Raw genomic sequence first — 26,078 nt, 5'->3', positions numbered from 1 at the left:
ACAGCTAAAACATAAAAAGTTAAAATCAGCCATTAAAACCAAGGACACAAGGGGAGCGTGGGGAAGGTGTGGAAGACAGGTGTTATTACTCAACCGACTATCTCCATTGCACTGTTCTGCCTCATCTTTAGGCCTTTACAAAAGGATAGGAGGGTTGGGGCCAACCTCACATTGGGGGACAAGATGTTCCAGAGGGCAGGAGCAACAGCAGAGAAGGCCCTCCTCCTGCACCCTGCCAGCCGGAATAATTGGGCTTAGAGGACCCACAGCATGCATTCTCTATCGGCACGAGTGGTATGGGCCACTCCCAGTGGGATGAGGCAGTCCCTCAAATAACCTGGTCTTATTTCTTCCTCTATTTCTACATGGTGTGCTGGATGGACTTGGAAAAGGCCATTTCCCCCTGACATCTTTGCAATAACAATAAAGTTTCTCATACATTTTTTTGCATTTCCTGCAAATCAGAATTCTTTGCTTTTGGGGAGTCCACTTTCAAATAGGAAAACTGGGGGCACCGGTTGGTGTTGCAGTGGGGCAGAGAGTCACAAAAAGGTCCCCCTGTTTTGATCCTTTCCAAAGCTTTCTGCAAAACACAGCATTCCCTACGATGCCAATAACACTGACCACAGCATTCTGACTTGTAGAAAACATTTAAAAAGACCCACAGCAGCAGGCAGCAGTTCTGCCTTTTCTATGAAGCTTTCGGCAAATGAAACTTTTTCTCCTTCTTCCCTTATCTTGCAGAGATCACTTCTGATGATGGTAAACTAAGATACCATTTTTTGACCCCACACCAATTGACTTCCCACATGGATTGAGCAGTCAGCATTTGTATTCTGTAAATGTCACGTTCCATAAGTTTCTGTCATTTAGTACACGATACAATGGCCGAGAAAAATCAAATCAAGGCACTTCAGAACAACGGCATCATCAGATGAGGATCATTAGGCAAGATACTGATAGAATCTTCTGCCCTCCCACAGAGCATGCATGTTACCTTCCATGTTACTTCTGGGGAATAACACAACTGAGGTGCAGCAATCGGCTCACCTGCGTGAATCAGCTGAGAGGATATAAGTAAATGAGGCACAGGGGGCAGGCGGCCCAACCTGGTCATCGGAGCAAACCAGTTCACTCCCAGCTGATCGTTGGAGCTATTAGTTCACCCAAACCTGTCCGAACGGGCTGAATCTCACCTCTGATTCTAGGCTGGTTCAAGTCTTGCCAGAATCATGAGTGTTGAATACTAGCGCGGGAAATACAAGCGCGCGAACAAGGACTCTTCCTGATTGGCTCCCGGGCAGAGCCGGCTCAATCCTCGCCCTGATTGGTCGAGCTACAAAGGACTCTTCCTGATTGGTTCCCGGGCAGAGCCGGTCCAATCCTCGCCCTGATTGGTCGAGCTACTCGACGCCCCATTGGTCCCTCACTCAAACCTGGAGGTATAAATGTAGGGCGCGAAATACGCCTCGTTGAATCGTTCCACTATGAGCTGAATAAAAGTCACTTTCCTCATACTTCTTGTCGCGTCCTTTCCCTTCGCCCCAAGATGTAAAACTGGCGACGAAGGTGGGATGCCGATTCCCGCGACCACGAAGAAGAACAGCCAGCTGCCACCGCGTCTGAACCAGCCAGAACGCTATCGTCAGACCGAGAACTCCGGCAGCGAACGCGAATTTTTCTTCGTCCTTCCTCTCCCCTCTCCGGCCCCACACCACGATGGCGTCATCGCTTCCTCCTTTCGCGCCATTCGGCGGAGCCACCGGAGAATCATGGGACGGATTCATGGAGCGGTTCGAGTGTTACCTGATCGCTTCGAAAAACCAGGCTCAGACCGATGAGGAGAAATGCAGCTTCTTCCTGTCCTGCTGTGAGCCGTCCATGTTCGCCTCTGCGAGAGCCCTGGCCGCCCCGAGGCCAGCATACAAACTTGGGTGGGCCGAGCTGATGTCCAGGCTGAGGAACCACTACGCTCCCTCACCCTCTTTATTTGCACGCCGTTTCGCTTTCCGCCGCCGAGTACAAAGGGCTAATGAATCCATTAGCCAATTTCTGGAGGCCTTGCGCACTGTGGCCGCCCAGTGCGATTTTGCAGACCTGGAGGAAAACCTTGCGGAGCAATTTGTGTGCGGGGTCCGCGACGCACACTTACGCGGCCGATTGCTCCGGAATCACAAGATTACCCTGATGCAAGCCGTGGAAATAGCGCGAGCCGCCGAACTCTCCGAGCAATCCACGGCCGACATGGAACGCCTCCAGCTAAACCCCCCCGCACAAACCGTCGCGGGGCCGCTCGCCCAGACGAACCTCGTCGACGACCTCTCCCCTGCCGAAAACGAGGAGGAGGAGGAGGAGGAAATCGTCGGCCAGATGAGGCTGCAGCCCAAACGGAGGCCACCCCAGCAACCACCGGCACCCGTTCAGCCGGCCTCAAACGCACCTTGCCGCGGATGCGGCGGCCGCCACAGCCGCACAGCCTGCCCGTACCGTTCTGCCGTCTGCCGCCGTTGCCAAGGAGAAGGACACCTCGCCAGAGTATGCCGGGCTCCCCTGCCAGCCCCGTCGTTTATGCAGCCCAGCGACCAGCGCCCGGCACCACCACGCCGCCAGCAGCCACGTCCCGCGAGGCGCACGGAGGACTGCCACTCAACCTACCAGCCCCCCAGCGCCGACTGCGTGGTCTACCAGGCATCCCCCGTTCCCGCCGGCCACCGGAAAATAAGCACCGCCGTCCGTCTCGAAGGTCAGCTTTGCCAAATGGAGGTGGACTCCGGTTCATCCCGTTCTCTCCTATCTTGGGCTTTGTTCTCCCGCCTTTGCCCCGGGGTCCCCCAGAGAAAGCTGCGCCCCGCCAGGGTCTCCCTCCTAGATTACCAGGGAAATGGGATTCCCACAGCTGGGTTATACCACATCCGGGTGGAATATGGAAATTTTAAAGGGAAACTCCCAGTTTTAGTCGTAAGGAACAACCTGCCCGCTCTCCTGGGGTTAGAATGGTTCTCCGTTTTGGGCCTCACCATAGAAGGGGTACACAGGGTAGTTTCCCTCCCCGTAGATAGCGTCCTAGACGAGTTCTCAGATGTGTTCGACGGGAAATTGGGTTGTTACAAGGGTACCCCCATTTCTCTCTGCCTCGATCCTCAGGTCGCCCCGGTTAGGCTAAAGGCACGCAGGGTCCCTTTCGCATTGAGAGCAAAGGTAGATGCGGAACTCGATAAGTTAATTGAACAAGGGGTACTCGAGCCCGTAGATCACGCCCGCTGGGAAACCCCCATAGTCCTCCCGGTCAAACCCGACGGATCGGTGAGAATATGTGCCGACTACAAGTCGACCATCAATTTGGCCCTACAGGCAAACCCGTATCCGGTTCCCGTAGTACAGCACCTACTCCACTCCTTAGGACAGGGCCGCATTTTCGCTAAGCTAGACATGGCACAGGCCTACCAGCAGCTTCCCGTAGACGACGATGCGGCTACAGCCCAGACTATCGTCACCCACCGCGGAGCTTTCCGTTGCCGCCGTCTGCAATTCGGCGTCTCGGTCGCCCCTGGGATTTTCCAGAGCCTCATGGAGCGGTTGCTCCACGGGCTCCCAGGCGTCGTTCCCTACTTCGACGACGTCCTGGTCGCAGCCCCCAGCCACTCGGAGCTCCTGAAAACGCTGCGGGAGGTCCTCACACGTTTCAGGGAGGCGGGACTGAAATTAAAGCGCAGCAAATGCGAAATTGCAGTTCCCAAAGTTGAATTCCTGGGGTTCCTCATTGATGCCCAAGGCATCCACCCCACTCCTTCCAAAGTTGCCGCCATCAAAAATGCACCCGCACCCACCTCTAGGGCGGAGTTACAAGCATTCCTGGGGCTCTTAAATTTCTACGCCCCTTTTATCCCCCACAAGGCGTCACTAGCTGAGCCGCTGCACCGTCTACTTGACCGGTCAGCAGCCTGGAAATGGGGTAGCCGTGAAGCGCACGCGTTCGCGGCTATAAAGGATATTTTAACTTCATCGGCAGTCCTAATCCAGTACAGCGATAGGATGCCTCTAATTCTGACTTGCGATGCCTCCCCCTATGGCGTAGGGGCGGTGCTGAGCCACGTCCTCCCAAACGGCTCAGAAGCCCCCATAGCCTTCTATTCCCGGACACTCTCCTCCACGGAGCGGAACTACAGCCAAATCGATAAAGAAGCCCTGGCCGCAGTGTCCGGCATTAAGCGGTTCCATGACTACCTTTATGGTAGAAAGTTCACCCTAGTCACGGATCACAAGCCCCTCCTGGGGCTACTGGCGGGTGACAAGCCGACTCCCCCCATCTTGTCCCCCCGCATGACACGCTGGACAGAGTTCCTAACGGCGTACTCGTATACGCTGTTATACCGTCCGGGCAAACAGCTAGGACACGCAGACGCCCTGAGCCGCTGCCCCCTGCCAGAGACGGACACAGCCCACGTGCCCGCGCTCTCTGTTCTGTCCATTGCCGAATCCGACCTCCCCGTTTCTGCCACGGACGTGGCAGCCTGCACAAAGGCTGACCCCGTCCTATCTCAGGTCGCTTCATGGGTTTTGAGGGGGTGGCCCACGGAAAAGGTAGCGGAACACTTCCGCCCATTCAAAGTGCGACAGGCCGAACTCGCCCTTCACGGGGGTTGCCTTGTCTGGGGGGATAGGGTAGTGATCCCTACAGCCCTACGAGCACGAATCCTGCCCGCACTCCACAAAAACCACCCAGGCATAGCACGAATGAAAGCCTTAGCCCGTAGCTACGTATGGTGGCCCTTGTTAGACACAGAAATCGCAGACTACGTAGGCCGATGCAGGATCTGCCAAAACTCTAGGCCGAATCCCCCCATAGCCGCCCCTCGAGAGTGGGAGATCCCTAGAGGCCCATGGTCCCGTTTACACATCGACTTTGCCGGCCCCTTCCACGGCCGGAACTTCATGATAGTGGTCGATGCTTACTCCAAGTGGGTGGAGCTAGTAATCATGACCTCCACCACAGCAGAGAGTACAGTAAGGGCCCTCCGTAAGATGTTCGCTACCCATGGGTTACCGGATGTGATAGTCTCCGATAACGGGCCCCAGTTTACCTCCACCACGTTCCAAGAATTCCTGGCCGAACAGGGGATCAGACACGCGGCCACAGCCCCCTATCACCCAGCTAGCAACGGCCGGGCGGAGCGCGCAGTTCGCTCAGCAAAAGAAGCCTTGGGCCGCATGGACCAGGGCGACTGGCAAGAAAGAGTAGCGGCCTATCTCTTGAGCCAGCACTCCATACCCTGCCCAACGACCAACAAAAGTCCCGCGGAGCTCTTGATGGGTAGGAGATTGCGAACCCCCCTAGACAGGCTCCATCCACTTTACGCAGGAGATCCGCCAAGCAACCTGGGGGCCCTTCCGTCCCACGCGTTTAAGTTAGGGAATCCTGTATGGGCCCGTTCCTTTTCCGGGGATCCACGGTGGGTTCCCGCAACCATCACAGCTCTGACCGGCCCCTGTTCCTTCAGGGTCGGCCTGGCCGACGGGACACAATGGAGGCGACACGTGGACCAGTTAAGGCGTCGCCTCCCTGCGGAAAGAGACGGCCCCAGCTTCCCAGAAATCTGCTCTCAACAGGAGCCACCCCCATTGACTCCTTTCCCCACGGACCGTTTCCACCCGGCGAACGGGGGTCAAGCCGTCGCGAACCTTCCGGGCAGGCGCACCCCAGCTGGTTACTCTTTTCCGCGGAGCCCTTCTCGAGACTCTGAACCTACACCCCAACCGGACTGCACGGGACCCCTACCAGACACCCCGTTGGCCACAGAGACGCCACCCCAGGCGGACGGACATCGGGCACGGGACCCGGAGCCAGTGCCCTCTCGCGGGGCCGCGCTGTCGGCTCAAGCCCCCACCACGGACACGCCTCCGCCAGCGGTTCCCCCCCCGTCGACGACCGCCGGGGAACCACGGAGATCGGGACGAGAACGCCACCGTCCCGCCTACCTACAAGACTATGTTTGCCCCTCCTAAAGGAACTCTATGACTGGGGGGGGAGGGGTGTTGAATACTAGCGCGGGAAATACAAGCGCGCGAACAAGGACTCTTCCTGATTGGCTCCCGGGCAGAGCCGGCTCAATCCTCGCCCTGATTGGTCGAGCTACAAAGGACTCTTCCTGATTGGTTCCCGGGCAGAGCCGGTCCAATCCTCGCCCTGATTGGTCGAGCTACTCGACGCCCCATTGGTCCCTCACTCAAACCTGGAGGTATAAATGTAGGGCGCGAAATACGCCTCGTTGAATCGTTCCACTATGAGCTGAATAAAAGTCACTTTCCTCATACTTCTTGTCGCGTCCTTTCCCTTCGCCCCAAGATGTAAAAATGAGAGTATCCATGAGAGCTAGAAACCCATTCATTTTCAGTCTCATATATTGGTTGCCACATAGACCTTCAAGTGGGAAGTGGCCTTTGATAATTTTCTCCCAGCGTGACTTAGCACAAACCTACTATTCTTTTCAGTCCACATGTTCTACTCCAAACATTTGCAAGCTGGTGATAAACCACAAAAGTGGAACTTAATGTATTTCTATGGCCATGAGGGACTGCAGGCTAAAAAAATACAATGAATGGTTGCAAGAACCAAGCATGGCTAGTCTAGTGAAGAGAAGGACCAGGGGAGACATAATAGCATCTTCCAATATTTGAGGGGCTGCCACAGAGAGGAGGGAATCAAGCTATTTTCCAAGGCACCTGAAGGCCAGACAAGGAATAATGGATGGAAACTGAACAAGGAAAGATTCAGCCTGGAAATAAGGAGAAATTTTCTGGCAGTGGGAGCAATCAACCAAAGGAATAGAAGTTGCCTTCAGAAGTTGTGCAAGCTTCATCACTGGAAGCTTTCAAGAAGAGACTGGACTGCTTTTAGAAAAGAAAGTAAGAGAGAGATATGGAACCCAGATGATACACTATTAAATGAAAAAAGCGGGAAGAGGGGGAAAATAGAAAAGAAATTATTAATATATAAGTATATGTTCAAGAATGAGACATAGTTGAAAAATAGTTGGGATATGATAGTGAAGAAAAAGGAGTGGGAAACAATAAGTATAAAGATATAACTGGACTTGCGGGAATACCATCCTGAAAATACACCAGTTAAGAGAGGAAAAGAGATAACCATAACAATAGAAAAGGAGAGGAAGAGAGGAGGAGAAGAATAGAGAGGAAAGGAGAGGGAAGGAAGAAAGAGGAAATGAGAGGAAGGGTGCAGTGGTGGGTTCCAAATCCTATTGCAACTGGTACACTGCAATGGGGCCCAGCGTCCCCACATGCATACGCACAGCACACAAGCACATACGCACAGCACGTGGATGCGTCCTTACCACCACAATGCCTCCGCAACACTCCAGCTGTTTGGCGGAGTGTTATGAAGGCACCGTACGCTCCGTGCACATACACGGAAGCACCAAAGAGCTCAAATACAGGTAAGAGGCTCGGCGGGTGAGTGGGCCCTCCAGAGCACCGTACTGGAACGGTACACGGTGCTCCCAGCAGACACCGGTACGCCCCGGTACAACCCATACCTGGAAGGGGGGAGGGATAGAAAGAGAAGAAGAGAGGGTAGGAAGGGGAAGAGGAAGAGAGAAGTAGGGGAGAGGTAAGGGAAGAAGGAAAGGGAAAGGAGAGGAAGACGGAAGAAAGTAGGGAATGAAGGTAGGGAGAAAAGGAAGGTAAAGCAGGGTGGGTGATATTACAAATAGGTGTATGAGATAGTAAGCAAAGCAACCTTGAATGTATACTTCAACTTTCTATATGGAAAATAAATATGTGAAAGTGATAAATACAATAAGAATAATAACTATGTGGATGTATACTTGTAATTTTATGTAAGAGGTTAAATTTTTTTTTAAAAAAAGTTCCAAAAAAAGAGAGAAGAAAGTGGACTGCTATTTGTCAGAAATGGTGTAAGGCATTGATGGCTAGCCTTTTTGTTGTTGAGTGCAAAAAATGCACCTACAATGCAAAGTGCGCCCCCCTCCCCTGTGCATGTGCTCACAACCTCCCCCACACTCCCCCTGTACATGCACCACACTGCTCGCCTCCAAGCTGAGCTTGGTATTTCCTCCAGGGGGCGGGGGGGCAGAGGATGCCCTTTTTGCCCTGCCCAGGGCCCAGGAGCCTGTGGAGGACGAAAAACCAGCCCGATGGGCCTACCGGAAGTTCAGAAATGAAGTTCTGGGGATTTTCCTGGAGCCTGGGGAGGGCAAAAATGCCCTCTGCCCCCACCCGGAGGCCCTCCAGAAGTCGGAAATTGATTGTTTCTGAACTTCTGGGAAGCCTGTTGAGCTTGTTTTTCACCCTCCCCAGGCTGCAGAGGGTTTCCTGGAGTCTGGGAAGGGAAAAAATGGCTTCCCCCGGCCTTCTGAAAAGCTGAAAATCAGCTGGTTGACACACACATGCGCACTGGAGCTTGTAGCTCATGTGCTGGCAGATATAACTCTGCATGCCACCTGTGGCACGGGTTTAGGGTCTTACAGGTTTAGGGTCTCCTGCTTGGGCAAGAGATTAGACTAGATGTCCTACAAAAATCTCTTCTAACTCTGTTAATCCGTATCTGTATCATGCTGACTGGAGGATTCTGGGAATTGTAATCCAAAGAACATAATGGAACTTTAAGGCTTTGGCTTTAGAATTGCACTCCTAAACACGCATATTGCTTAGCAGGCATACATTTTAAGGAGGGTATTCATATGCCAATTGGTAGAATCATTCCTAGTTCGGACCGGTCCTGTCTGAATTAACTATCCCCTCCCCTATCACTCAATTCCTCCTTACTTATAAACGACAAGGATCTGGATGAGAAAGTTGGAAACGAAGACCAGGAAGCTGCAGGCCGTATAACAATTAAAAGATGGTAATGGTGAAAGCCGGTACTGAAAAAAAAAAGAAAGAAAGAGGAAAATTGAGGAAAAAATTATACAGCTAGTCCTCACCTTACAACCACAACGGCGCCCCAAGTTTATGCTGCTAAGTGAGAAATTTGTTAAGGGAATTTGTTAAGCCCACCTTGCCTCCATCCTTATCAAAGCAGAGACTCCCCTGGTGGCTGAGCACGTCTCCACTTATAAACGGGAACTTGGAAATGTTTGGATTGGGCTCCATAGATCATCTAACTTAACTCAGCCCTTTTTTATCAGCATTTTGCCATCTTTCTTGCCACATTCGTTAAGCGATTCACTGCAGTTCTTAAATGAGTAACGCTTATCGTTAAACGAATCTGACTTTCCCATCGGTTTTGCTTGTCAGAAAGTCACAAAAAGGGGATTCTGCAACCGTCATAAATATCAACCAGTTTTCAAGCATCTGGTATGAAATGAAAATCACATGACCATGGAGATGCTGCAACATTCGTGAACGTGAAAAGTGGTCATAAGTCACATTTGTCAGTGCTGTTGTAACTTTGGAAGTTCACCAAATGAACTGTTATAAGTCGAGGTCTACTTGTAATCAGCAAATGGAAATATTGGTTCGAGATCATTGCGAGAAATCCCTTTGCGGTAGAATCTCTAGTCACCACCAGATTATTTATTTGGTGTTAATTCCTTAGACCTTTCAATATAAACATTTTAAATCAACAACAACAATTTATTATTACAGTCTTAGACCAGTGACCAGAACAAATAAAAACACTCAGTATATATACATTCTAGTTGTTGTTGTTAGTTGCGAAGTCGTGTCCGATTTATCGCGACTCCATGGGCAACATTCCTCCTCTACCTGTCCTCTATCATCCTCTGGAGTCCCTTTAAGCTCACGCCTCCTGCTTCAGTGACTCCATACAGCCACCTCATTCTCTGTCATCCTTTTCTTCTTTTGCCCTCCATCTTTCCCAGCATGAGCCTCTTCTCCAGTCAGTCCTTCCTTCTCACTCGGTGGCCAAAGTATTTAAGTTTCATCGTCAGGATCTGGCCTTCTAAAAAGCAGTCAGGGTTGATCTCCTCTAGGACTGACCGGTTTGATCACCTTGCAGCCCAAGGAACTCGCAGGAGTCTTCTCCAGCACCAGAGTTCAAAGCCTCAATTCTTTGGCACTCAGCCTTTCTTATGGTCCACCCTTCACAGCATATCTTGCAACTGGGAAAACCATAGCCTTGACTATATGCACTTTGGCAGGGTGATGTCTCTTCTAGTACAAAACTTGTAGTACGAAATAATAAATAACAACTAAAATCTATAATAAAATCCAGTGTCAATTACACATGGTCTGACTATATAATAGTTGCAATCCCTAACTGTGTGGCCTGTTTTAGGTTCAACCCTAAAAGGGAAGTTACTAAACAGTGCAAAGGGTTTGCCACGATTGTTATATAACATCGCTATGGTGGAGAAGACATGTCTTTTTGACGAATCCCTAGTGCTGCTGCACAGAAACTGGCCACCTGTGCAACATTTTAAAACATTGTTAATAGTGATTTAATAACTTCTTTTTAGCTTGAATGGTATATATCTAAATAAAGTGTTATAATAATCTCCGGGCCAATGTTGTAAAAAGAGCACTCTATCAAAATAATATATTGTATTATGCTTCTTTTAATGTTTGAACATTAATGAATAGTTACGATTGGCCTCTCCTCTCCACTTCTCTCCCTCAGGCTTGCCCTTTGATCCTCATCCCAGCCTGCAAGTCAGATGAGTCATGCACTGGCCACACCCATGGCCAAGTGGCAGTTGGATTAGAGTTCTTTTCAGGTGAGGAGGGGGAGTAGAACATCGGACTCCTTAGCATCAGAGTGTGTTAATAATAATAATATAAGAAATACTAATGTTCTGACGGTCATTTGGAAAAATCCTTCCTAAAGGAGCACCTAGAAGCTAAGAGGAACATACATGCCAAATGTCAAGTTTGTAGGCTTTACAGTTCATGGAGATTTCATGATGATGCGTGAGTGGTATTTTGCTTTTATAGATAGATACATGATAGATAGATAGAATAGGTAGGTAGGTAGGTAGGTAGGTAGGTAGGTAGGTAGGTAGGTAGGTAGATAGATAGATAGATAGATAGATAGATAGATAGATAGATAGATAGATAGATAGATAGATAGATAGATAGATAGATAGATAGATAGATACGTAGGTAGGTAGGTAGGTAGGTAGGTAGGTAGGTAGGTAGGTGGATAGATAATAGATGATAGATAGATAGATAGATAGATAGATAGATAGATAGATAGATAGATAGTAAAATGTTTTTAAAAGAAAGAAATAATTGCACTCCAGTCTTTTATAATTTACCTCCTTCTCCAGAGATTCCTGCTTGAAGTACAATGTGATGCAGTTGAAGTCTTCAGATTTCTTCCATTGCCTACACAAAAGAGAACAAACACATCTAGAGTGAGATTTCCATGAATTGCCATGACAACATTCATTTATTCGTCCGTCCATCCATCCATCCATCCATCCATCCAAATTCTATAGCTGCCCAACTCAACCAAGTGACTCTGGCTTGCTTAAAACTGTAAAATTTTAACACAATTACAGTTAGTCCTCGACTAATAACTGTTCATTTAGTGAAAATTAAATTACAACAGCAATGAAAAAAGTGACATTTTTCGCACTTACAATGGTTGTGGCATTCCTATAATCCCAAAATTCAAACATTTAGCAATTGTAACTTGCACAATTTATGATGTTGGCAGTGTCCTGGGGTCAGGGTTGGGCTGCTACAGGTTCACCAAGGTTCAGGAGAACCCATAGCTAATGGCAGTTTGGGAGAATCTCCAAATCCCACCCCTGGCTGGTCCCTCCCACCTTGCCCCACCCCTCCCCTCCCAGAAGTCTCCATGTAGCCCATTTTGGATGCAAGGGATAAGTTCCCGGAAGTTCCGGGACGCCAGAAACAGGCCCTTTACTGGCCTCCAGAAGGTCTCCAGAGCCTGAGGGAAGCAGTTTTTGCTCTCTGGAAGCCTCTGGAGCCTGGGGAAGGTGAAAATATCCCCCCCCCCCTCCGTCATGGTGCAGGAGGCTGACTAGGTTACATCCATCATGGCCATGCCCATCCAGCAACCTGTTGAGAACCTGTTGCTGAAATTTTTAAAGCCCACTCCTGCCTGGGCTCATGTGATTACCTTTTGCAACCTTCTGGCAAGCAAAGTCAATGGGGAAACCAGATTCACTTAACAACTGGGTTACTAACTGAACAACTGCAGCGATTCACTTAACAACTGTTGTCAAGAAAGGTAGTAAAATGGGCAGAATTCATTTAATAATCGTCTCACTTCGCGACAGGAACTTTGGGCTCATTTGAGGCGTTTAAAAGGCAGTAAAACAATAAAAACATCCACAAAATAAATAATGTTTATTTATTCAATTTCTATAGTGGCCCAATCAAATTTGTTGTATCTTGTTCCGGAATGGGATAATTCACCATGGCCAACTCACCACACCCAACCCATTGTGGCCAATTCACAATGGCTAGCTCACCGCAGCCAACTAGCCTTAGTCAACTCGCTAAGCTAACTCACTCTGGCCAACATATCGCAGGACAATTCCACACATGTAAAAGTTAAGTTAATTTCAACAGAACCATGGCCAGTAATAATAAAACAAAATAAGTCCATTCAGAAATACAAGTATTTCTTGTATAATAATTTAGACAAAAACGTGGTCACCATAGTAAAAAGTAACTGAATGGAATGATTAATATAGCATTGAATTGTTTGGCAGCGACCATGGCAAATTATTTTGGGTAAATTGGCCGTGGCAAATTTTCCCATGATGAGATGAATGGAGCGAGTTAGCTATAGCAAATTGTCTTGCTCTATCATATCTCCTTCAGTCTAATTAAGGAATAATTGCTTTCTCAGTTCCTTCAAAGAAGAAGAGAATTTCTGTGGAATTTTCTCAGGTGAATTATGGTATTATTATGGGTTTTTTTTTTAATGCCAAGATAGCTAAAGGATATAACCTTGCCAAGGTCCCCTCTGATTACAAACTCCTTATTCTGGAAGCCTATGACCTCCTGGGCTTCTCATACTTCCATTTGCTTTCTAATTTCCAGTAGTGGAATATTTTATCATTGCAAAAAAAGTCCTATTCTTGGATTTCTTTGAAAACCAAATCAGCATTGGAGGGCGGGGGGGGGGGGGGAGAGATAAGACGAATGCCTCCTGCAGCACCTTGTTGTCCAAAATGGGGGCAGCACACGACCACACTGCACCCAGTTTTGGCCAGCAGAGTGATGCAGGAGGCTGCCCAGCCTGAAAAGTGGCCCCTGGAGGGTCACACACGGCCCCCTGCCTGCATCCAATTTTGGCTGCCAGAGGCACCATGGGCTGCTCCTATGCTATTTCCAGGCCAGTCCCGTGGGCTAGATTTAAGCACCCCATGGACCAAATGCAGCCTGCAGGCCTGGAGTTTGATACCCCTGGGCTAGGACATCTCCCCTACCCTGAAAAAAAAATCAGAGAAACAGGCATCCAATTTCTCTGACTACAAATGGAGCTGGGGTTTTTGGGAGGACATTTCTGCTGAGCCTTGTTCCACTTGCTTTCAACAACAGGACCCGTCATGATGTCCCAACTCACTCAGACTTCCGGGGTATTAAAGCCATAATGTAACAAGACAAATGTCACACCCACAGATCAACTGTCGCTTTCTTGAGGTTTGCCCTTCACAGCATTTGCCCCTCCCTGTTTCTTCATCCCTATTTACTAAAGATAATCCAAAATTGTTTTAAAAATGGGCCTTGCCAAGAAAGCAAACAAGCGCACAAAATTTGCTATCTTCAGTTTTGATATTTTGGAGATTCGTTGTCTGAAATTTAGCGCAATCATTGCTAGAACTCAGGCTCCCTCTGCAAAATGTTTTAAAGTTAAAGCACAGTGGGGAAATACCAGCAATTGCAATGATCAGAGAATGAGGAAATATGCACTACAAACCCCGCCTCCTACAAACTACCACACAAAGTTGAAAGAGTGGGGTTTGTGTTATGGAACACAATGTCTTTCGGGACTACTTGTTCTGGAGATGACACCCTCTGTTGGGAAGTTGAGACATTTTTTCACCTCTAAGGAAGATCTGTCCTCTGATCTCATTTTTACGAAACCAACCCAACCCCTTTGAATTGCCTGTTCATTGACCCCCCCAAAACGCACTTCTGGGAATTCAGCTGTTCAATCAGTTGGAAGAACTTCTCGTCCACACCTTCCAAGTCTTCATCAGGGCTCCTGGGGGCACGGCACCTGAAATTCAATGTGGAGAAGAAGAAGAAACTAGGCTACTCGAGAGAATTTAATTCAAACAAGCTGCATGTCAGAGTAGGAATGATTTTTCATAGACTGGAATAGACATGTCACTAGGTTAGCCAATGGGGACTGTTTGGATAGACACGGCAACAGGTTTGGGAACTGAAGCATAGTATTTGTTTGTATGGGGCCATAAGAGACCATTTTTAAGTCTGGACATGGCTTAGACTTGCTGAACTATATATAAAAGTTGGTTTGCCCTCTATAACTTTGCAGCCTCTCTATAATACGAGCCTCTGTATCTCTCTACTCTGTAATGAGTTGCTTCTATGAATATTGCTTCTATGTTCCTGATTTTGCATGCTGGCGTCTGCTGTAGGTATTATATATAAAGAAGTTTCTTATATATAATGGAATCCTGCTGAAGTTCATTTACTTGTGTGTGCTTGCTGGATGTGCTACTGCAACACAAATTCTGACGGTGCAAGAGGTACATTTTTTTCATACTGAGTTTCTGAATAGGATGAATCCTTCTAAATATGATATGTACCCCTGCGTTGCATTTGACAAGACAGAAGTGAGTTGTCTCACATACAAACATATACACATGCACATGCACACACACACACATGCACACACACACACACACACACACACACACACATTACATACACATCTGATTGTCTCTCTAGGCTAAACTTCTGCCATCTCCTGGTGGTCACCATTTAAGCATTTAATCCAATCTGCTGCTCTTCAAGATCAGCCAACTCTAACTAGGTGCTGATATCATAGGTCATATTCCGCAGGTACAGATCGATTCCCTTGAACCGGTAGTGGAAATCATGGGTGGGCCTGCCCACCCTGGCTCTTTTTCGTCCTATTTTGGGATGATATTTTGAGCAAAGCGCATGCATGGAATGCCGGGCGCATTTGTGGACGGGTCCATGTGTGAGGGAAGCGAGCGAGCATGCACATTTGCGAACTGATAGGAAAGGCAAGTAAAAACTGCCCCTGACTGATGTATCAAACTTTTGAGAACAATGCTATGAGTTATAAACCAAATTGCTAGAAGCATGTATCAATAAAAAGAGCTACTTGACTTTTGCAGATTCCACATCTATCTCAACATACCTGATGTTAGTCTCACGTATATAAGATGGGCGGCTATATAAACCGATTAAATACATAAATGGAAATATAGAAGACGTCTGAGAACCATGAAGGCGAACCTATGGCACATGTGCCACAGGTGGCATGCAGAACCCTCTCTGCGAGGACGCAAGCAGTTGCCCTAGCTCAGCTCCACGGTGCATGTGCGTGCGCCTACTGATGGCCAGCTGGTTTTGGGGTCTTCGGTGCGCATGTGCGAGGGTGAGGCACATGCAAGAGATGTGTGTGCTTGAATGGGGTCACACATGTATGTGTGGAGGTCATGGGCATAAGTGCGGGGTGGGGCATATGTAGGAGGAGGCACGGGCATGCATGGGGCAAGGGGAGCACAGGAGGCCACGTGCATACACAGTGCTGGGGTGAGAGTAGGGGCGCACAAGCATGCGCAGGGGCAGTGCACTGTTGTACATGCATTGGATTATGGGTGTGCACACGAATGCACTTTTGGCACACGACGACAAAAACGTTAGCCATGACTGTCTTAGAAGATTCTTCAAGTCTTAAAAAACATGTTCAGGACGATAGCAATAGCACTTAGACTTATATACCGCTTTACAGTGCTTTACAGCCCTCTCTAAGTGGTTTACTGAGTCAGCTTATTGCCCCCAACCATCTGGGTCCTCATTTTATCCACCTCGGAAGGATGGAAGGCTGAGTCAACCTTGAGCCTGCTGAGATTTGAACTGCCAATTGAAGGCAGCCAGCAGCCAGCAGAAGTAGCCTGCAGTGCTGCACTCTAACCACTGTGCCACCGTGGCTGATCTAACAGTTACACAAGGATTGCAGATGGAAGAACTCAGGTTCCATCCTAAAACAAATTTAGCACAGTTAGCTTGTCCATCAAGATGTTTGCCACTAAAATTTCTTTAAAAAAAAATACTTGTTTTGAGCCTTCTATGCTGTTGAGTTAGCAAACATGGGAATATCCTATCAACTTTTAACCTTGTAAGACATCTGTTATGAGTTCCACAAATCCTTTATAACTCCTCCACATTCTCCGTTGTGTCACTGTTAGATTAACATCTCTGAGCTTGCTAGCTTTCACATCTCTAGAATCTACACATTGATAGTATCATGACCCCCCAATACAAATGAAAAGCATGTGATTTCATACGATTTCTTCCATTTCACTTTTTAAAGAAGTCTATTATACAATCTACTTGCATCGGGGCGGGGGGAGAGAAGTCTGGTTTAAAACCAATACTTTTTCTTACCGTTCCATGGTCAAAGATCCCAAAGAGATATCCTGCAAGACAGAAAAGGGGACCACGATGTATTATAGGTATTCTTAACTTATAACAATGTAAGAACAGAATTAACAATTGGGTATAGGGGTGGGCTGCTGGGGTTCGCAGGAGTTCTGGAGAACATCTAGCTAAGATTCTGTCCAGTTTGGAGAACCCTCAAATCCCACTCCTGGCTGGCCCTGCCCACCCCTCCCCTCTTCTCCCAGGAGTCTCCATGCAGCCCATTTTTGATGCAGGTAAGTGCAGGATGTGCGCAGAAGTTCAGGAAGGTCAGAAACGGGTCCGTTTCTGGCCTTCCCAAACTTCTGTGCATATCCTGTACTTACTTGCATGGGGCCATTTCTGTGCCTCCAGAAGACTTCCGGAGCTTGGGGAGGCTGCTTTCGCCCTCCCGGAGGCTTGAACAAATCCTTCGGGATAGAGGCTCACCAACTATGATGGTGTCCAGCCATTGTGTTCTTTATTTGTTTGTTTGTTTGTTTGTTTGTTTGTTTGTTTGTTTGTTTGTTTCTACAATTTATAGGCCGCCCAATCCCAGAGGACGCCGGGCGGCTTACAACGAAGAAAAAAGTAATAAAAAAGGAAAATAAAAATAAAAACAGGTTAAAAACAACACACATACCTTCGTTATGATCGGGGCTGGACCTCAACAATGAGTTCAACAGCCCAGGGCCTGTCGGAATAGCCAGGTTTTAACAGCTTTTCTGAAGGCCATGAGAGTGGGCAAGGTCAGGATTTCTGGGGGTAGCTCATTCCAAAGGGTCGGAGCAGCCACAGAGAAGGCTCTCCTCCGGGGAGCCACCAGCCAACATTGTCTGGCTGATGGCACCTGAAGGAGGCCCACCCTGTGGGATCTCACCGGCCGTTGGGAGGAATGTGGCAGTAGGCGGTCTCACAGATATGCTGGCCCTAAGCCATGTAGGGCTTTAAAGGTAATAACCAACACCTTCAATTGCATCCAGAGACCAATAGGTAGCCAGTGCAGCTCGCGGAGGATAGGTGTAATGTGGGTGTACCTAGGTACACCCAATATTGCTCGCCTGGCTGCATTCTGGACTAGTTGCAGTCTCTGAGCGCATTGCAGTAATCCAGCCTTGAGGTGACTAGGGCATTCTTTGAATGGCCTGGTTTCCTTTAAGCAATAGCAATAAGACTTATATAGCATTTCACAGTGTTTTACAGCCCTCTCTAAGTGGTTTACAGAATCAGTCTATTCCCCCCCCCCAACAATTTGGGTCCTCACTTTACCCACCTCAGAAGGATGTAAGGCTGAGTCAACCTTGAGAATCGAACTGTCAAACTGCAGGAAGCCGTCAGTCAGCAGAAGTAGCCTGCAGTACTGCATTCTAACCACTGTGCCACCACGGCTCAAATAATTGGACATGCATATTTGTGTTGGTTGTTTAGCTTGGAGGTATGAGTTTAAAGTAGTTTTGAGTTTCAAATCTCAATATAAGCTATTTTGGAAGAAAACTGTACCTCAGCCAGGGTTATCAGACTGTTGAAATGCTGGCAGCTGGCGGTCAGCAGAAGTAGCCTGCAATACTGCATTCTAACCATTGCGCCACCATGGCTCTTTTACCACAAACCCTTTGCAACACAATTGCTTTCTGCAGTGAATTCTCCCACATGACATGGCCAAAATAAGTGAGATGCAATTTAGTGATATTTTTTTTCCTTCCAGTGGCATGTCTGGTATTATGCGCTCCAATACTTTCTTATTGGTCACCTTTGCTATCCAAATATATCTGTGTCCATGAGTATACTACAATGTGAAATAATCTGAAATTTTCATGAAAGGTTAAAGGTAAATGTTCCCCTTACACATACGTGCTAGTCATTCGGAACTCTAGGGAGCGGTGCTCGTCTCCGTTTCTAAGCTGAAGAGCCAGCGCTGTCTGAAGACGTCCCTGTGGTCATGTGGCCAGCATGACAAAATACTGAAGGCAAACTGTTACCTTCCCACCAAAGGTGGTTCTTATCTTTCTACTTGCATTTTGTACGTGCTTTTGAAACTGCTAGGTTGCAGAAGGTAGTAATGGGACAAGTAACGGGAGCTCACTCCGTTATGCGGCGCTAGGGATTCGAACTGCCAAACTGCCAACCTTTCTGATCGGCAAGCTCAGCGTCTTAGCCAAATCCACATACATTGTGCCAATGCTATCGTGCTACAGAGAATGGAACAATGACCGGTGTTAACTCGCCAAAAGAAGTGTTTCTCCTGCTAGACATACCGAATGGTTATTCCGAACAAATCCTGTTGCCTCTGCTGGGAGATTATCCAGAGGTTTGAAGTTGGCAAAAGGTTTGGCAGCTCCCCATGATTCCAGGTAGCGAGTCATCCGGACAGAGGCCCTCATCGTGAGGCTCTCACCTGGTGCAGGTGAGAGAAGGTCATGAGAACTTTCTTCTTCAGCCTAAACATCAAAGAAACCAGAAATGCAAGGAATGCTCATGAGTTGCAAATCTTACCTTGCTAGTGAAAACGTATCTACTCCTAGTTTTGAATGGATTTCTGTGTGGTATAGTCATGCAGAACGAGGGCAGGTTATAACACTGAGATTGTGATAAAATTATAACAGGTTAACAGAGTTGGAAGGGACCTTGTAGGTCATCTAGTCCAACCCACCACCCAAGCAGGGGACTCTACACCATTTCTGACAAATGGCAGTCCAATCTCTTCTTGAAAGCCTCAAGTGATGAAGCTTCCACAACTTCCGAAGGAAACTTTTGTTCCATTGGTTGATTGTTCTCACTGTCTGAAAGTTTATCCTTATTTTTAGGTTGAACCTCTCCTAGTTAAGTTTCCATCCATTATTCCTTCTCTGGCTTTCAGGTACTTTGGAAAATAGCTTGACCCTCTCCTCTCTGTGGCAGCCTCTTAAATATTGGAAGATTGCTGTCGTGTCTCCCCTGGGCCTTCTCTTCACTAGACTAGCCATGCCCAGTTCCTGTAAACACTTTTCATATGCTCTAGTCTCCAGTCCCCATATCATCCTGGTTGCTCTTCTCTGCATTTTTTCTAGAGTCTCAAATATCTTTTTTATAGTGTGGTGATCAAAACTGGATGCAATACTCTAGGTGTGATCTTACTGGGGCTTTATAGAGTAGTATTAGTACCTCACTTGATCTTGATTGTATCCTTTTGTTAATGAAATTTAGGATTGCATTAGCTATTTTGGCTGCCACTGCACATTGCTGGTTTATATTTAGCTGGTTGTCCACTAAGACTCCAAGATCTCTCTCACAGTCACTGATCTTAAGCCTGGTTTCACCCACTTTGTATGTATAGTTTTGGTTTTTCTTGCCTACGTGTAGGACTTTACTTCTCTCTACACTGAATTGCAGTTCCCCAAGAATTTCATCTGACTTTGTTGCAAAATAAAAAGGATTCCTTATGACCCAGACCTCAATATTGTATCAAAATGCTTCCATGCAGCATCTCCTAGCAAGGTTGCATACTTAGCACTTAGACTTATATACCACTTCGCAGTGGTTTACAGCCCTCTCTAAGCGGTTTACAGATTCATCCTATTGTCCCCAACAATCAGGGTCCTCATTTTACCCACCTCAGAAGGATGGAAGGCTGAGCCTGGTGAGATTTGAACTGCCAAATTGAAGGCAGCCAGCAGTCAGCAGAAGTAGCCTGCAGTACTGCACTCTAACCACTGCATCACCATGGCTGATCTAACAGTTACACCAGGATTGTCAATGGAGGAACTCACATTCCACCCTAAAACAAATTTAGCAGTTAGCTTGCCTATCAAGATGTTATGCAACATCTTCTTCTCTTCTATCCAACATAGAATGAATCTACTGGGCTATAAAGTTGTTTGGAATCTCCTTACTTTGGGATCAACAACTAAGAAAGTCTTGATGCGGTTCTCCCTCAAGTAAGTGTCTCGCACACAGCAAACTTCCTCCACGGTGTACATTCCACTCAGGTGTGACAAGGTAGCTTCTGTGATGTGAACTCTCCTGAAAGAGAAATGTTGTAATAATAAAGACCACGAATTACTGTTCACTGTACAAAATCTACTTTGTCACTGAAGGTCAAATCCAAAATAGTTATTGATGTGGATTTCTAGACCTCTGAATTTGGTCCATCCATTTCAGGCAGTTAATTTATCCAGTAGAATAAAAAAAATTTTAAATTTTTTTTTTCTGTGCTTGGGGAAATAAACATCAAATCATCTGATCAGTTTGGCAATGTCCAATTCAAAATTCAATCCAAACTGATGATCAACATTGGAAAGCTGATTAAATCTAGAGAGCTGGTTAGGTCAGCTTCAAAGCTCCTTGCCAAATAAGATCTCTGTGAGACGGAATGGCCTCCAAGGTCCCTTCCAACTCTGTTATTCTGTTATGTTGCACGAACGTTTTATGTATTTGCATCTTTGCCTGTGCCATGTCTCTTTTCTCCTTGTGGTGGCAGCACTGCACATATATTTCAGCCAAATTCTGAGGAGAGTTCTTAGCATTTGTCTAGACCAGTGTTTCTCAACCTTGGCAACTTGAAGATGTCTGGACTTCAACTCCCAGAATTCCCAGCTGGGAAGTCCAGGCAGAAGTCCAGAAGTCCAGGCATCTTCAAGTTGCCAAGGTTGAGAAACACTGGTCTAGACTGTCTTTAAGCAAAGGAACAAAATACTTTTTAAATAAGTCCAAAAAAAATAGCTTATGTTATTGGAAGAGTTCCAGGGAAATAAACAAAGGTGGTAAAGTTGCCAGCCAACTGATAGTCTTTTAAACTGATCAAAGTTTTTTGTCAGATCAAGAGCCTTGTGTTCTGGGGTGTGTGGAAATCATTGCAAATACTAAATTTGGCCATTTAGTTATTTTCTCCAGAATCAGATGAGTCCCATCTTCTCATCAACTCTATCTATCTTGCTGTCTTTCACCAGGACCATGTTACTACCACCACCCCTGGGAGTAGATGGTACCAGCAGATGAATGGAGGTGGTAGTTACATCTTTGTCTCACCTTTCTTTGGGAAGCTCGGAGACCGTAAACAACAACCAGGGGTGGGATTAAAAATGTTTTAGCAACTGGTTCTCTGCCCGGTTGTTGAGTGGGTGTGGCCATGATGGGTATGGCCTACTTGGCTTCCTGCACCATGGCGGGGGGGGGGGCATTTTCCCTCAGGCGGCTTTCCTTGAGCCTCCAGGAGGGCTACAACAGGCTTCCCTGGACTCCGGAGGCTCTCCGGAGGCAAGAAACGGATCCATTTCTCGACTTCTGAAGCTTCTGGGAGGCTCCATTTCTTGCCCTCCACAGGCTCTGGAGATGCTCCTTGAGCCTTTGGGAGGGCAAAATTGGTCTCCCTGGGGCTCTGGAGGCTGTCTGGAGGCCGGAAACAGACCCATTTCTGGATTTCCGGAACTTCTGGGAGGCCTGTTTTTCCCCCTCCCAGGACCTCTATGCGGGCCCTGCCCTTACCTAGCATCCAAAACAGGCTGCGTAGAGACTCCTGGCAGAGGCAGGATGGGCCAGCCAGTCTTTGCAACTACTGGTTCAGCAAACCAGATGTAAAATTATTATCTGGTTCTCCCGAACTGGTTCGAACCAGCTGAATTCCACCCCTGACAAAAAACCCATCTTTCATTTTATTCCCAGCACAGTCTATACATCTGCTTCTTCTCCTCCAGTTGTCTCACAACACAATGGTTAAGAAGGTCTTCAATTCCCCACTTCAAGCCAGTTATGTTAGAGTCCCCCCCGAGAGTCATCCAAGGAGTAGGATGAAGTTGTTTGGGTTCAGATGGATCAAGAAGGATAGAGCAGGTGAAGATGCTTTTTAGCTCTTGGTATTCTTTGGGAGGCTCCTTTCGTGTCCTCCATGTTGTTTGCGATTGTGGTGACATGCGATTGTGGTGGCAGGCAACAACACATGGATATACCTGCCCTTGGTGCCCCGATCAGTGTAAATCTGAGGGTCTCATAGCAGAACACAATGAATGTTGTTAGTTTCTGCGCAAGATCTGTTTAATTTGTACATATTTTAATCTTGTGTTTTATATTTTAAATTCGATTTCATGTAATGTGCTTTATTTCAATTGCGATGCTTCTGACACACACAAAAAAAAAAACAAGCTCTTGGTACCTAGGAAAAAGTCAGGATTGGTCCTCTTAGCCCAATGTGGGGACAACCTACCAAAAAGTTTATTTTTAAAAAAATGTCCATAGAAACTGTTGTGGCCCGGCAGGAGCTGTTGGTGCTGCCACCAGACTCCGACAGTGAGGAGCCATATGAGTCGGCCCTGGAGGATGTGGAGGACCCTGGACAGGGTTCCGACTCTGAGCAGTGTGCAGAGAGACTGGTTGGCCACCAGGTGGCGCCTGAGCCTTGGATCAGTGAGGAGGAGACAAGACAGAGTGATACAGAAACCAGCTGTGAGTTGTTCCGGGATGCACGCCATCGAAGGGCTACTCGGCATCAAGAACAACTACGTAATTACATGAAGTAATTATGCTCAGCTGATACTCATTAAGCTCCTCTCCAGATTATAAAAGGGACTGCTTGTGCCACACCCTTCTTGCAGAAGTCAACGTTAGGGACTAACGAGAAACAAACTTGGCAGGCTGGATTGCTGCCGGAGTTTGTTTGCATTGCTGCCAAGGTTTGTAGGACTTGCTGCCAAAGTGCTTATCTGTCTGTTGATTTGGCTTTTGGCAACTGAGAGTCTGGACATTAAAAAACATTCTTATTTACGTTTGTTTCGGCTTTCGTTCCTGGACAGAGGAGGTGGGTCAGAACAGAAACCAAGTGTTGGAGAAGGAATTCTTCCATAGGAAAACTCTCCAAAACAACCACATGTACAACAACCGTGCAGAGTAGACTGGGCTGAGGACAGGGGTGGGATTCAGCCGGTTCGGACCAGTTCAGGCGAACCGGATGCTAATTTTACATTTAGTTCTATGAACCGGTAGTTGCAAGGACCGCCTGCCCCCCCCCCCCCAAATCCATCTTTCCCTGTTCCTCCCAGGAGTCTCTACATGGCCTGTTTTAAATGCCAGGTAAGTGCAGAGCCCACGTGGAGGCTCTGGGAGAGTGAAAAACAGGCCTTTCAGAAGTTCTGGAAGTCTGGAAACAGGCAGATTTCTGGTCTCAGGCAGGCTTCCAGAGCCTAGGGAGACCATTTTCACCCTCCCGAAGGCTTGATTAACACCTCCAGAGCCTGGGGTGGATGAAAAACAGGCCTTTCAGAAGTTCTGGAAGCCCAGAAATGGGCCTGTTTCTGGCCTCCGGAGGGCCTGCAGATCGTTTTGGCCCTCCCGGAGGCTCAAGAAAAGCCTCTGGAGCCTGGGGAGGATGAAAACACCCCCCCTCCACCGCCACCATGGTGCAGGCCATGGAGTAGGCCACACCCACCATGGCCACGCCCACCCAGCAGCCAGGCAGAGAACCAGTTGCTAAAAAAGTTTCAATCCCACATCAGGCTGAGGACCTAAGAAACTGTGGGTGGATACATGAAACCAGAGTTGTTCATTTTAGTTGTTCACTGACAATGATGCTTAACTGGCTTCTCTTTTTCCCTGTTTTCACTAGCAACACTTTCTTCTTTTTCAGGGGAAAAAAAAAAAAACCCAGTCTAGTTGCCTTTTGAAAAAGCACCTTTGAGACAACTATACTCCGAATGGCTGATAATCTCCGCAGACCATAGTTGAAAGCTCACACACTTAATGGGAATGTTCACTGCAATTTCTTTTCATGTAATTGGCACCCAGTCAGGGGTGAGTTCTAGCTGCCACTACTGCCGGTTTGCTCAGGGACATGTGCTATGCACACATGTGAAGCAAAAACAAGGTAGTGGCTCCTACGGCGCTGCCGAGAGAACCAGTTCGGGGGCGTGGCAGGCCTGTGTTGCTGCCGGTTCCAGAGACCCAGGCCGCCAATTTACTATCGCTTCGGCTGAATCCAATAGAAACCACAGTGATTGTCTGTGGATTGTCTGTATATCATAAGATACAGTGCACAATTTGTGTCATTCACCTAGTGGCCCTATCATGTTCTGAAGTTACTTGTCTTCTTTTCCCCTTCCCACAGATACCTGAATCTGAGCCACTAAAGCCCATATTCAAAGCTAAGCCAAAGACATAAACACCTTCTGTGATATTTGGGAGCGCACAGCTCACCCTCTGATTCCTCTCACCCTGGCACGCCTCCTGCCTCCATGTGATTGGCTAATGTCACATCATCAGACCAGACATCATATTGCCACTTTTGAAGACCTATCACCCCACACAGGACATTTCCCGAATGGACTCCAACTCTCATATTGATGTCCACTCCGGTGGCATCACGCAGCTTCCTGAGGGGGGAAAAAATGTAACATAGTGTTGTTCTATTTCATTAAGCAATCCGAGCCAAGTTTCTAAAAAGTTTACATATCCAAGCCTCATTAAATCGCAGCACCCAGCCAATGCAGGCGGATATCCAAAAACTAAACGAAGTTCGAATTCATAGTTGGAAATCTTAGCTCTGGAGGGTAAATTTCAGTCATAGAAAATAAATCCAGACTAGAAAAATAGTTTGCAGACTACAGGAAACTACTTCTGTACAAAGGGGAGGAGAGGGGAGGAGAGAGAAGAAGAGAAGGGAAGAGAAGAAAAGAGAAGAAAAGAGAAGAAAATAGAAGAAAAGAGAAGAAAAGAAAAAAAAAGAGAAGGAGGAGGAGAGGGGAGGGGAGAAGGGAATGGAAGAGAAGGGAAGAGAAGAAAAGGGAAGAGAAGAAAAGGGAAGAGAAGAAAAGAAAAGAGAAGGGAAGAGAAGAGAAAAGAACAGAAGACAAGAGAAGAGAAGAGACAATAGATTGGACTGTACTGGACCGGATCAGAAGTAGCAAATTACTTCTGTACAAAGGGGAGGAGAGAGGAGAAGGGAAGGGAAGGGGAGAGGAGAGGAGATAGATTGGACTGTACTGGACTGGATCAGAAGTAGCAAATTACTTCTGCGCAAAGGGGAGGAGAGGGGAGGAGAGAGGAGAAGAGAAGGGAAGAGAAAAGAGAAGAAAAGAGAAGAGAAGATAGATTGGTCTGTATTGGACCAGATCAGAAGTAGTAAACTACTTCTGTACAAAGGTGATGGGAGGGGAGGGGAGGGGAAGGGAGGGGAGAAGAGAAGAGAGAGAAGAGAAGAGAAGATAGATTGGACTGTACTGGACCGGAACAGAACGGAACGGAACAGAACAGAATTTGTTATTGGCCAGGTGTGATTGGATACACAAGGAATTGGTCTCCAGTGCATAAGCTCACAGTGTGCATATAAAAAGCAAATAATAGGTCATAGATCATAATCATAGTTATAAACATTAATCATAAGTTACAAACAATTATTATTATTATTAATGATTACTGTTGCAGGTAGTCCTCGTCTTACAACATTTCATTCAGTGATGGCTTGAAGTTACACTGAAAAAAGTGACTTACAGCCTGTTTTGCACATTTATGATCAT

At 47.3% G+C, this 26,078-nt stretch overlaps 1 protein-coding gene across 1 annotated transcript in view; it reads right to left on the bottom strand.

Moving 5' to 3' along the window:
• Nucleotides 1–26,078, bottom strand: part of ADCY4 (adenylate cyclase 4) — a 57,668-nt gene extending 31,590 nt beyond the window's left edge. The window contains exons 1-8 of the mRNA XM_032236393.1: nucleotides 26,053–26,078; nucleotides 24,777–24,935; nucleotides 20,472–20,601; nucleotides 18,858–19,040; nucleotides 16,591–16,622; nucleotides 14,117–14,203; nucleotides 11,256–11,325; nucleotides 8,803–8,900 (exon numbers count right to left, since the gene is read on the bottom strand). Coding sequence (XP_032092284.1) covers nucleotides 8,803–8,900; nucleotides 11,256–11,325; nucleotides 14,117–14,203; nucleotides 16,591–16,622; nucleotides 18,858–19,040; nucleotides 20,472–20,601; nucleotides 24,777–24,935; nucleotides 26,053–26,078 — 785 coding nt within the window. The remainder of the gene's footprint in view (nucleotides 1–8,802; nucleotides 8,901–11,255; nucleotides 11,326–14,116; nucleotides 14,204–16,590; nucleotides 16,623–18,857; nucleotides 19,041–20,471; nucleotides 20,602–24,776; nucleotides 24,936–26,052) is intronic.

Source organism: Thamnophis elegans, chromosome Z, assembly GCF_009769535.1.
Source record: "Thamnophis elegans isolate rThaEle1 chromosome Z, rThaEle1.pri, whole genome shotgun sequence".
NCBI lineage: Eukaryota > Metazoa > Chordata > Lepidosauria > Squamata > Colubridae > Thamnophis > Thamnophis elegans.
The sequence above is the reverse complement of the archived record's forward strand: the minus strand, read 5'-3'. Positions and strand labels throughout refer to the sequence as shown.